This window comes from Osmerus mordax, chromosome 25, assembly GCF_038355195.1.
Source record: "Osmerus mordax isolate fOsmMor3 chromosome 25, fOsmMor3.pri, whole genome shotgun sequence".
NCBI lineage: Eukaryota > Metazoa > Chordata > Actinopteri > Osmeriformes > Osmeridae > Osmerus > Osmerus mordax.
This window is the reverse complement of record NC_090074.1, coordinates 6,829,168-6,842,430: the sequence shown is the minus strand read 5'-3', so window position 1 is coordinate 6,842,430 and position 13,263 is coordinate 6,829,168. Positions and strand designations below refer to the sequence as shown.

The 13,263-nt window shown below is 46.2% G+C and overlaps 1 protein-coding gene across 1 annotated transcript; it reads right to left on the bottom strand.

The window, feature by feature from the left end:
- Positions 1-320: 320 nt before the first annotated feature.
- Positions 321-1,083, bottom strand: LOC136933340 (uncharacterized). The gene is made up of 2 exons (XM_067228654.1): positions 797-1,083; positions 321-684 (listed from the first exon to the last, which is right to left on the bottom strand). Exons 1-2 carry the CDS (start codon positions 1,081-1,083, stop codon positions 324-326), a joined length of 648 nt encoding a protein of 215 aa, XP_067084755.1. The 3' UTR covers positions 321-323.
- Between the last annotated feature and the right edge of the window lie 12,180 nt (positions 1,084-13,263).

Genomic DNA, 13,263 nt, shown 5'->3' with positions numbered 1-13,263 from the left:
GGATGAAGTTGTGGAGGATGCAGGTGGCCTTCACACACACCTCCGCTTTTGCCTGGTTGACACCAATGACACGCCGATACATTCACCACTGGCTGGAGAGAATACCAGACACACACTCGACTGTCAACCTGGCACGGCTGAGGCGGTAATTGAACCTCTTCTTCCTGGAGAGATTTGTCCCAGGGAAGGGCCGCATTAGGTTGCTCCGCAGAGGAAAGGCCTCATCACCCACGAAGACAAGTGGCAGTGGTCCATGTGGCTCTGCTCCAGGGATGATGCAGTTCTCTGGGAGGTCCAGGGTTCCATCTTTCAGGGTCCCACCGTCACTGTTCCGTCCATAGCCACCGACATCGATGACCTGGAATGCTGTCGGCGTCCACAACAGCAAGTAGAACGATGGAGAATGTCCCCTTGTAATTGTGGTACAGTGACCCTGAGTTGGGAGGGGCCTGGATGACAACATGCTTGCCATCGATGGAGCCCAGGCAGTTTGGAAAGTTCCACCTCTGAAGGAAGCCTTCAGCCATGTCCCTCCAGTCCTGCTTGGTTGGCACAGGCATGAACTCCTCCACCAGGCAGTCCCAAATGGCCCAAGACACATCCCCGACAATACCTGCAACAGTACATGAGGCCACGCGATAGCTGAAGCTGATAGTCATGAACGAATCCCCCGTGGCAAGGTATCTACAAAGAAATACCATACATTGAAAATAATGCATAGAAAATAACTACACTATATTTTAGTCTGAGAATACTGAAATATAACAGTTTACTATAAAGGCTATAAAAAGCTTACCGTTGACAAATAGCGAGGCGTTCAGCTGGGATGATCGCCTCGCGGAAAGAGGTGTTTAGCCTCGCTATCCGGGGTCCCACTCTGGTCAGCAGGTCATCGAACTCGGCCTGGTTCAGCCTGAAGTACCGCTGGAACAAGTCGTCGTCCAGTCGCAGCTCCTGAACCAGCCGGTGATAATCTCCGTTGTTTACCCGCAAACGGCGAATCTGATGAACCCAGAAGCGTCGGCGGGGTCTTATCCGGTAGTAGAGCAGGGCGATGAGAGCATTCCTCTGGACGTTATTCATGATGAATGATAGAATATTGATGGAGAGCACCTGAATACAGGGTGTGGATATCTATCAAAATCCAGCTAGGCCTATGCATACAATTATTTACAATGTTACTGAAAACCTTGTTAAAGTGCTAGCTAGCTTGCAGAAATTTTAACTATTACAATACAGTAATAATAAAAATGAGCTAAACACTATAAATACAACATTATACAACATGGACCATAGACAACTCTGTATTCCAGCCGGCACAAGACCGGTTACCTAGAGTGCGGATGGCATTTAATCTTTCACTCGGTCTAAAAAAAGTGGGAAAAAAATAACCTATTGTGTGCAATAGATAAGATCATGTCAGATCTAGAAAGCGTATTGGATTTTTGCTTAATGTGTGTAAAAGTTGTATTTTGTCTGCACACTTTGCCATGACATTATACATTTACATTTATTCATTTAGCAGACGCTTTTATCCAAAGCGACTTCCAAGAGAGAGCGTTACAAAGTGCATAGGTCACTGATCATAACAACAAGATAGCCACAAAACATTGAGAGTAGCCAAAACATGAAGCACACATTGTGACCAACCAAAATAAGTGCCAAAGGGAAGAACCATAAGAGCATGTAGTTAAACAAGTTACAATTAAACAACATGAACCGCTATAAGTGCAAGTGTACCTGTGGAAAAAAGCAAGCAACAATAATAAAAACAATATATCACAGCGAGTACAAACAAATTTAAGTCAGTTACCATTAACCACAAGAGCAACAAGTCTCTAAGCAAGAGTCATTGTGATCCTTGAGGAAACTAACATCGGGTCAAGCGAACCGTTCCCAAGTACCGTTGTACTCCCGGAACAAGTGCGTCTTGAGCCTTTTCTTGAAGGTGGAGAGACAGTCAGTGTCTCTGATGGAGGTGGGGAGTTGATTCCACCACTGGGGGGCCAGACAGGAGAAGAGCTTGTGTTGGGACCGGGCGGTCTTGAGCGGTGGGACCACCAGGCGGTTGTCTGAAGAAGACCGTAGGTGACGGGTGGGGGTGTAAGGCTGCAGGAGAGACTTGATGTAGACGGGTCCAGTCCCGTTCACTGCTCGGAAGGTCAATACCAGGGTCTTGAATCTGATACGGGCCATGATAGGTAGCCAGTGGAGAGAGATGAGGAGCGGGGTAACATGGGAGCGTCTGGGTAGACTGTAGACCAGGCGGGCCGCCGCGTTCTGAATCCTCTGAAGAGGGCGGGTTGCACATGCTGGGAGACCAGCGAGCAGCGAGTTGCAATAGTCCAACTTGGAGAGGACGAGTGCTTGGACTAGCAGCTGGGTGGAGTGCTCAGACAGGTATCTCCTGATCTTCCGGATGTTGTAGAGGGTGAATCTACACGACCGGGAGACCGCAGCAATGTGGGCCGTGAGGGAGAGCTCGTCGTCCATGGTAACCCCAAGGTTCCTGGCAGAGGATGAAGGGGTCACCGTCGCAGATCCCAGGGTGATTGAGAGATCGTGGGAGATGGAGGGTTTAGCCGGGATGATGAGGAGTTCTGTTTTGGCGAGGTTCAGCTGGAGGTGGTGCTCGGTCATCCAGGCGGAGATGTCTGTGAGGCAGGCCTCAATCCTAGCTGAGATCCCCGGATCGGTCGGGGGGAACGACAGGTACAGCTGCGTGTCGTCAGCGTAGCAGTGGTAGGAGAAGCCATGGGAGGTGATGATTGGTCCAAGTGAGGTGGTGTACAGAGAGAAGAGGAGGGGTCCAAGGACGGAGCCCTGTGGGACACCAGTGGAGAGCTGGCGAGGGCCTGACAGTTTGCCTCCCCAGGAAACCTGGTAGGATCTTCCTGACAGGTAGGATGAGATCCACTGGAGTGCAGTGCCAGTGATGCCCATCTCAGAAAGTCTGGCGAGCAGGATCTGGTGGTTAACCGTATCAAACGCTGCAGAAAGGTCCAGCAGAATGAGAACGGATGACCTGGAAGCCGCTCTGGCAGACTGGAGGGCAGTGGTGACTGAAAGGAGGGCAGTCTCTGTGGAGTGGCCAGTCTTAAAGCCCGATTGGTTGGGGTCAAGCAGGTTGTTCTGAGAGAGAAAGTTAGTTAGCTACAGCACGTTCAATTGTTTTTGAAAGGAAGGGTAACAGTGATACCGGTCTGTAGTTCTGGAGAACGGCAGGGTTAAGGGAGGGTTTTTTGAGTAGAGGGGTAACTCTAGCCTGTTTGAAGGCAGAGGGGAAGGTGCCAGAGGTGAGAGAGGAGTTTAGGACATGGAGAAGAAAAGTTATGATGGAGGGGGAGATGGTTTGAAAGAGAGGGGAGGGTATAGGATCAAGGGGACAGGAGGTGGGGCGATGAGAGAGAATGAGGTCAGAGATCTCTGCCTCAGACAGGGGAGAAAAAGAGTTTAGACATTTAGTTGGGTCAGTCATGGAGGGTGAGAGGGTAGGAAAGGTGGGTTTAGGGAACCGACTGCTAATGTCGGCGACTTTTTTCTCAAAGAAGGAGGAGAAGTCGTCTGCTGTCAGGGTGGAGGGAGATGGTGGGGGAGGTGGGTTAAGAAGGGTGGAGAAGGTAGAGAAAAGTTTGTGGGGGTTTGAAGCAGAGTTAATTTTGTTCAGAAAGTAGAGGGTTTTAGCACCAGTTATGTGAGAAGAGAAGGATTTGAGGAGGGAGTGATACTTATCAAGGTCCAGACCACCTTTGGACTTGCGCCATCTCCTCTCGGCTGCCCGAAGGGTGGACCGTTCTTCACGAATAACATCCGTAAGCCACGGGCAGGAGGGAGAAGATCGTGCAGGCCTGGTTGACAGGGGACAGAGAGAGTCAAGTGATGCAGTTAAAGTGGTTAACAAGGTGGCAGTGTTAGTGGGGTGGGACGAGAACTCGTCAATGGGGGGAGGGAGGATGTTACAATAGAGGAGAAATGGGAGGGGGATAGGGAGCGGAGGTTGCGCTGGAAAGTTACAAGGGGAGGGGAGGTAGAAGGAGTTGGAGGGAGAGAGATAGAGAATTGGATAAAGTAGTGATCAGAAATATGCAGTGGGGTTACAGAGGTAAAGTCAGTGATACAGTTACGTGTCAGGATGAGGTCTAGCTGTTTGCCTGCCTTGTGGGTCGCCGGTGTGCTCAGCAGCGTCAGGTCGAAAGAGGTCAGGAGAGACAAGAAGTCGACGGCCTGAGTTCCTTGGAGGTGGATGTTGAAGTCCCCAAGGACTATCAGGGGGGTTCCATCATCCGGGAGGACGCTGAGGAGCATGTCCAGCTCCTCCACACAGTCGGCTAGGGCCGTTGTAAGTAACCAAACTCTGGTTACTTACAGTCAGATGGCAGTCACGAAGTACACTCAGTAAGACACTATTAGCTCTGAATCTGATTACAGAAGTCAGGGCTGATTTAACCAAATTCTACAATGGCCCTAATTATGTAAACAAAGCCGGGGTCTCACTCGGCGGCAAGTACCCTGAAACTCGATCTCTAGCTAGCTACCTATTGACCAATTTAGCTGCTATACCCTTACCCTCTGTCGGAGGGGCGAATATTTAGCAAAACACAATGAACTAGAGAGGATACAATTTCTGGGGAAATTGTGAGGGTGTGCTTGCGGCTGCCCCAGCTGCCCATAGTCTCCTGGGCCCCGTTCGTCGTAAGGGTTGAAGCTAAGTTAATCAATTGTCCCTTTAGCCCGTTAACATTAGCGAGATGAGTGAGAATAGCAAATATCGGTTCGTCAACGGCTGATCCGCATCCAAATCATGTGGTTAATTTCAATCAGGCTAAACTTATCAGGGAAATTGCACGTGCACGTCCTACTTCAAAAGGCAGGAAAGGTCGATCACCAAAACCGTGATTTTCTAACGGTATGACGGCGGAAAATACGAAAGAGAGAGCGGTGATAGGCTATTCTCGCCATCCGAGCAAACTATTATAATGAGTCTCTATAAGACAATAAGCGTATATTATCATGGCTAAGTCAAACACCGCCACCGCTGCCAGAGCAAGACAAGCAGCTTGGCAAAAAATTGCCAATAAGCTAAATGCGAAAGTTTTGGGGAAATGTATAGGCTCATTTTAAGTGCCTCATTACCCCAATCAATCAGATCACATTTCTTTAAATGTGCCTGCTGGTATAGGCTTAATGGAAATTAATAATCGAATGAGATCTTGCTAGCGAAAATCATGATCTCAACTCTTCTCAGAATAAGTAGGCTAGATATAAACAAGGCCAAAGAAATTGATACGAATTCATAGACAATTATGAGGATATACTGCGCTTATATCATGTAGGCCTACTATATATGTGCATGTAGGCCTATGTGTATATCCCTCTTTGATTTAATTGACTGGGACATGGCCAGGGAATATGATGAATTGATTCATCAGCTGGTTAAGCGCCAAGTACACTTTTCTTACAGCAACGCATGCTGCGGCTTTGCCAATGTTTTCTGCATCGCCTATACTGTATAAAAATGTAGCCTATAGCCTACCTGACGCAAAAAACCTCAAGGCTATGCAGTCTGAAGAACAGTTAAAGTTTCAAGTAGCTTTATTGTCAATTTCTTCACATGTCAAGACATAAAAAGGAATCGATATGACGTTTCCCACTCTCCCACAGTGAAACATATAAAAAGCACAGGCACAACAGATAAGACAAGACATTTCGTAAAACATAGCGTTACATATTCACATACAGCAGCATAAGCTCATAATAAAGCATAAAGCTTGCTGCGGCGTGTGATATTTGCAATGTACGGCCCGAGAAGGTCTTGCAAATAAATGAGTCCTTGTCGGCTGAATCGATATCGCTCAAACAAGAACTCATCCGTGTGAAATAAAGGATCTTGGCAATCGCGAAGAACTCTATTGGTATGGAAAGCTAATCGAACTAAAATATAGCTCCTTGGTCAACTGGGTCTCTCAAAAAGGGAGCTGCCATGTTATTTTCCGGGGGTGTGGCAAGCTTATCCAGCTACACTTACGTTAGCCTGGTCTGGAGCAGGTTAGTGCTAATTGATATGTTACTATGGTGATTTATCGTAAGTTGCTTCCACGAACCAAAAAGAGGGGCGTTTTTTATCTTAGCCTGAAAATTAGCTCGCTAAACCGCTTAGCGAGCTACGACGAATACCCCCCTGGTGTTTACTGATATCAACCATTCAGTGTGTTTTTACATTGCTTTTAAGACAGCAAAGAAAATGTGTGTAGGTTGTTGGTCAACACATCCCGTTATCTGGTTACTAGGATTATAATTCCTGGAGAGCAACCATTAATTGACATGTAATTTAGTAAATTTGTAATAAACCATACAACCAACATTTCTTCTAGTTGATAGGCAACATAAATACAAATTACTCATCCAAAGTGACAGAAAGATAGCCTTGAGTAACCAAAAGGATATGGGAATGTTATTTAAAGAACATGTTTTACCTTATTACACAATATTTGTGGGAAATTTCTCAAAATAAAATTCCATCAAAACTTATGTCCAGTTTTCCATTTTAGGATTTACAGCAACAAGTCTATCTAAAATGGATATTTGATTTTCAAAATGATTTTAAGCATCATATAGATGTGTCTCCCGCAAAAGGTATCAGATTTCCACAAACAAATAACAAGTATTTAAAAAAAGCACACTTGAAATCCCTTCTGGACAAGTTCAGATTTTCAATTCATATTTTGTAACAACTGCAGGTACATTTAAATTATTTTATTATAAATACTGTCCTAAATGTCGGAAATGGTTATTATTGATGCCCTTGTAGCACCTGTATCTCATATTCAATGTGAATGGAATCACAAGAAAATTGAGAACTGGTGCACTTTAATTTATCTGGATAATTGAGAGTTGTACACTTTTCCAGAGTGACCAGTGCTGGGAATCAGAAATGGATGTGGAGTTGGTCATCGGTCAATGCTCTGCAGCTGCTCACTGCTCCTAGTGTACAAGATGGATCAAAAATATATACACATTTATAACATTTACACAAACTGTAACTAAATGAACATAAGCTATAAATCAGGATGTGGTGCCTGATCACTGCTCCACAGCTGCCCACCGCACCTACTGAATAGAATGGGTGACAAAACAACAGACGTTAAAACATGAAACGTAACACAATAAACATCAATGCATAGCTAAAGGTAACAAAGTGAACATCAACAGATTGTAAAAATGTTTTTTTGGGGGGCGGGGGGGGGATCGACAAACATGAACTGTAACAAAGTGGACATCAACAGATTGTAATTTTTTTTTGTTTTTTGGGGGGGAGGGGGGGGGGATAGACAAAAATGAACTGTAACAAAGTGAACATCAACAGATTGCATTTTTTTGGGGGGGGGGGGGGAATAAAACCGTAACACTACCAACATAGAGAAGTAAAGTTTATTCATAAAGCACATTTAAAAACAACTTACATTGACCAAAGTGCTGTACAGGCAAAGCTAGACATATTTATAGGACATGACTAACATAACATAACTTAACAACTAAAACAAATCCTAAGAAAACATACGATAATATGACATGTTTGACAGGTTTGTTGGCTTTTGCTGGTCCGTTCTTTGCTTGTTCATTTGTCATGGCTGTGTGGACTTGCTGGTTTGTGGTTATAGCGTGACATCTTGGCTTAACAAGGAGTCACCCTCTATTAGGGCCCCCTGTCTCATATCACCAAGATGTCAATAGAAAATACACCAGAGTTAGGTCTGTCAGTGCCGCACAGGCCCCCTTGTTCAGACAACGTGGAGGGATGGAGGCGTACTATCCATATGATGACAAGTGCTGGTTGGTCTGTCAGTGCCGCACAGGCCCACTTGATCAGACAACGTGGAGGGTTGGAGGCGTACTATCCATATGATGACAAGTGCTGGTTGGTCTGTCAGTGCCGCACAGGCCCATTTGATCAGACAACGTGAAATGGAGGGTTGGAGGCGTACTATCCATATGATGACAAGTGCTGGTTGGTCTGTCAGTGCCGCACAGGCCCACTTGATCAGACAACGTGAAATTGAGGGTTGGAGGCGTACTATCAATATGATGACAAGTGTTGGTTGGTTGTCGTTTGGTGGTGAGTTGCCATGGCGTGACATATTGCTGCTGTGCCCATGAGACTGTGTTGGTTTGAAAGGCTGTTGAGTGGCTGGTGGGTTTTGTGGCGTGACACCTTGGCTTAACAAGGAGTCACCCTCTATTAGGGCCCCCTGTCTCATATCACCAAGATGTCATTAGAAAATACACCAGAGTTAGGTCTGTCAGTGCCGCACAGGCCCCCTTGTTCAGACAACGTGGAGGGTTGGAGGCATACTATCTATATGATGACAAGTGCTGGTTGGTCTGTCAGTGCCGCACAGGCCCACTTGATCAGACAACGTGAATTGGAGGGATGGAGGCGTACTATCCATATAGATGACAAGTGCTGGTTGGTCTGTCAGTGCCGCACAGGCCCCCTTGTTCAGACAACGTGGAGGGATGGAGGCGTACTATCTATATGATGACAAGTGCTGGTTGGTCTGTCAGTGCCGCACAGGCCCAGTTGATCAGACAACGTGAAATGGAGGGATGGAGGCGTACTATCCATATAGATGACAAGTGCTGGTTGGTTGTCGTTTGGTGGTGAGTTGTTTTGTTGGTCCTTTGTCATGGCATGACAAATTGCTGCTGTGCTGTGATCCTGCGTTGGAAGGAAGGCTGTTGAGTGGCTGGTCGGTTTCTGTGGCGTGACTTCTTCTGGTTGTGTTGATGGGATCCTGTGTTGGTTTGGAAGGCTGGAGATGCTGGTGGGTTTTTGTGGAGTGACATCTTGGCTTAACAAGGAGTCACCTTGTAATAGGGCCCCCTGTCTCATATCACCAAGATGTCATTAGAAAATACATCAGAGTTGAGTGGCTGGTCGGTTGTTGTGGTGTGATGTCTTCTTGTTGGTCTTCTTGTTGTGTTGATGGGATCCTGCGTCGGACGGAAGGCTGTTGAGTGGCTGGTCGGTTGCTGTGGCGTGATGTCTTCTTGTTGTGTTGATGGGATCCTGCGTTGATTTCGAAGGCTGGAGATGCTGGTGGGTTTTTGTGGCGTGACATCTTGGCTTAACAAGGAGTCACCCTATATTAGGGCCCCCTGTCTCATATCACCAAGATGTCATGAGAAAATACAGCAGAGTTAGGCCTGTCAGTGCCGCACAGGCCCACTTGATCAGACAACGTGAAATGGAGGCGTACTATCTATATAGATGACAAGTGCTGGTTGGTTGTCGTTTGGTGGTGAGTTGTTTTGTTGGTCCTTTGTCATGGCGTGACAAATTGCTGCTGTGCTGTGATCCTGCGTTGGACGGAAGGCTGTTGAGTGGCTGGTCGGTTTCTGTGGCGTGACTTCTTCTGGTTGTGTTGATGGGATCCTGCGTTGGTTTGGAAGGCTGGAGATGCTGGTGGGTTTTTGTGGTGTGATGTCTTCTTGTTGGTCTTCTTGTTGTGTTGATGGGATCCTGCATTGATTTGAAAGGCTGGAGATGCTGGTGGGTTTTGTGGCGTGACATCTTGGCTTAACAAGGAGTCACCCTGTAATAGGGCCCCCTGTCTCATATCACCAAGATGTCATTATAAAATACACCAGAGTTGAGTGGCTGGTCGGTTGTTGTGGCGTGATGTCTTCTTGTTGGTCTTCTTGTTGTATTGATGGGATCCTGCGTTGGACGGAAGGCTGTTGAGTGGCTGGTTGCTTTCTGTGGCGTGATGTCTTCTTGTTGTGTTGATGAGATCCTGTTTTGGTTTGAAAGGCTGGAGATGCTGGTGGATTGTTGTGGCGTGACATCTTGGCTTAACAAGGAGTCCCCCTGTAAAAGGGCCACCTGTCTCATATCACCAAGATGTCATTAGAAAATACACCAGAGTTGAGTGGCTGGTCGGCTGTTGTGGCATGACGTCGTGTTGATGAGATCCTGTGTTGGAAGACTTCGGAGCCGCTGACTGTGTTTGGACAGTCATGTTTTTTCTTTGCCCTAGATGTTAGAAGTTAGAATACAATATACAGGATTATGATAGCTGTAGTAAATTTGCAATAATCCTGATTGGAGACAGTCTTGTGCTCTGGAGATGTAAACATGATCCAACAGTGTGTTCTTCTCAGTGGTGGCTTCTCTGACCAGTTGTGTATATCCTCTTGACTGAAGAAGGTTGGATATTGGCTTTTTTCCAATGGACAGTAAATCTTCGTTGAAATCTCCACAAAGTACGATAGGCTGGCAATCCATAACGTCTAAAGATTCCAAGAGGCTTTGCAGGTTTGAAAGGAAGTGGCCAATATTGTAATCCGGTGGTCTGTACACAACAGCAATCAAAGCTTTGACAGGGGACTCCAGTTTGACGACCAAAAACTCCAAGTCAGTAACATTTTGAAGGTACTGCTTTTCACAGGCATGGTAATGGTTTCGGACATACATAACGACACCACCTCCGCTTCTACTTGCAATGTGAGGATGGTTGGTGTAAGAGAGGTGTCTGTTGCGTTTGAACATGTTGTAGCCCTCCAGCTGTAGACTTTCAGCAACAAAAGATCCTGATAGATGAGTTTCTGTAAAACATAAAACGTCTCCAAGTGTCAACTGGTGATGAGATTTGATATCGGCAACGTGAGCTGGCAATCCTTCCGTGTTGTGATGGATTATCGTCAATGTTTGCGCCTCGTTTGTGGTCTGTTGATACTTGATAAGTGGCATAGTGCTGTCCAACGATGCTCTTGTCATTGAGTCCAGTGATGCTGTGATTGCAGGATCACAAAATATCTTCTTCTCATCAAAGTCTGTCATTTTCAGTCCTTGCAGTGAAGTGGTTCTACTCAGAGCCACGTAGGCCATTCCGGGTTGGAAGACACGTTTTAATGAAACCACTGCAGATTGTGTTGTCATTCCTTGGACTTTGTGATTTGTACATGCAAAAGCCAGCCTGACGGGAAACTGCCTGCGAACCACTCCTTTTTGATTCAGGTTTTCCTCTACCCTCTCTATGTACACCAAGTGTCCAGCATCACCTGATGAATTGTCCCGATACCTTTGTCCTGCATTTGGATTGTCCAGCACAAGTCCCAGCGAGTTTATAGCTGTAACACCATTCTCTGTCTGGGTGACTATTCTCGCAATCTTTCCAAATGTCCCGTTAACAAGCCCGTCTTCCACATCTATGTTTCTGGTGATCATGATTCGGGCACCTTCAGCTGCTTGTAGCATGTCAAGCAGACTGTCCTTTTTTCCTTTAAAAGGATGGTGTTGCTTCTTCATCACTCCAGTTTGAGGGTCTCTTCTATAGTCCTCTGCATCTATGTTGATGACGTTGGAATGGAGGACAGACACAGTTGCAGCATTATGTTTATCAACTTCTTTGTTGGTGGAAAAGATGTGTAGCACGTCATTAGGGCAGCGGGCGGGGTCAGTCACAGCCTGATGAAGCAGAGCTTTGTCATCGTTGCTTAAGGCATCCGTCTTCTGCTTCACTCTGATTCTATTCAAAACCTCAGCGAATGCAACATCATCTCTCTGTCGCATAATCTCCGTCAGTGTGATCATTTGAAAGTAGTCTTTCCAGAAGTCATCTGTATCTTCCTCAAACACGCAGAGCGGTTTACTTCTTCCCAGTGGGGGGAGCTGATAAAAGTCTCCTACTGCCAGAACCGACATGCCACCAAACGGTTTCTTACTGCCTTTGATTTGCTGTAATCTCCAGTTGACGTAGGCAAACAAGGGCTTTGAAATCATTGACACCTCGTCAATAATGATGATCTCGGCGTTTGACAACTGGGCCCTCACTTCATCTATGAGATTTCCAAGTCCTTGGTACGGTGGCTTTAAGCATCGTGGCAACTTTAGGACATAATGCAAAGTGTTGCCTGAAATGTTGAAAGCAGCGGTTCCTGTAAATGCAGTCAGTAAAACGGTTGGCATGGATATGTCGGTGTCCTCGCATAGTCTAGGCAGTTTACTGAGTATTTTTGTTGCCTCAGCATGAACACACTTTATGAGGTGAGATTTTCCTGTGCCTGCGCCACCAGTGACAAAGTAAAAGAAAGGGTCAGGATTTAGGCCACGCACACGGTTAACGCACCACTCACGAACCAAGTAGAATGTGCCAGCTTGTGTCCGATTAAGGTTTCGATACATTTTGCGAACTAAATCTGGGCACATTTGTGGGGCCTTTACAGTAAATGCAATCCCCCCAGTTTGCTTCTCACGTGTAAACTCCGGAACATCATCTTGTTCATTCTCGTGAAGTGGTTCTGCTTGTTTTCGTTCTTCTATACATTCCAACTTCTCCAACTCAGCTTCCGGGGCGAAGGTGTTCCAAGAATCTTCCACAGGGCCGTTCTGCATGTAGTCATTTAAGACTTGTTCCACTATCTTACTGTGTTGTTCAAACTTCTGTTGGTTTATTTGAACAATTGCAGTCACTGCGCATATCTCGTGTGTTCCTGGTAATCTCACATGGGCATGTTTGTAAAACTCCTGGTGTGTGGGGAACATTTCCGTTTTCAGCGATGACTCTGACCGATGGGGGAGGTAGAGTTTGAGCAATCTTCCGTAGAAGTTCTCAGGGTCCTTCTTTTCTGAAAAGCGAGCATATCTGATGATTGCAGGCTTCCCTCTGGTGCGTTTCTGGATCATTCCCATGTTGTTTAATAGGCTGACACGCTTGCCATCTTCTGTTTCCTTGCCGTAGACAATCCTGTAATGTGATGCAAAGTCTGCAAGACACATGTTTTCAAACTCTGGCGTTTCAGGCCTGGCTCTGTATTTGTCGGGTATACCCGTCATCCACACATTCTCACTTTCCTCTGGTTTCTTCTGCAATGCGCAAAGTGGGAGACTCATTTTCAGTGCGTTGTCACTCGTTTGTAGAAATAAAACCTCACGTGAGCAAGACTTCTTTTTCAGGCTGCACGTACGGGCCACAGACTCCTGGGCGCTGACCTCTCTGTGTTTGGAATACGCCTGAAGGACACCTTTCATTTCATCTCGTTCCGTCGGATTTTCTGGGCTCATGTCTTTGACTATCGTTTTGAGATAGTCACTCATCTCACGCTCTGGCTTGGATATGTAGGAGAGCATGTACATGATGCAACCATACTCATCAAGAATGTACTGGATGTCCATGTTTGCGTTCCACGCCATTAGCAAATTTGGATTGTAGTTGTTCACCCAGCAGACCTTGACATCACGCTTCATTAAAATGACGCTTGCGG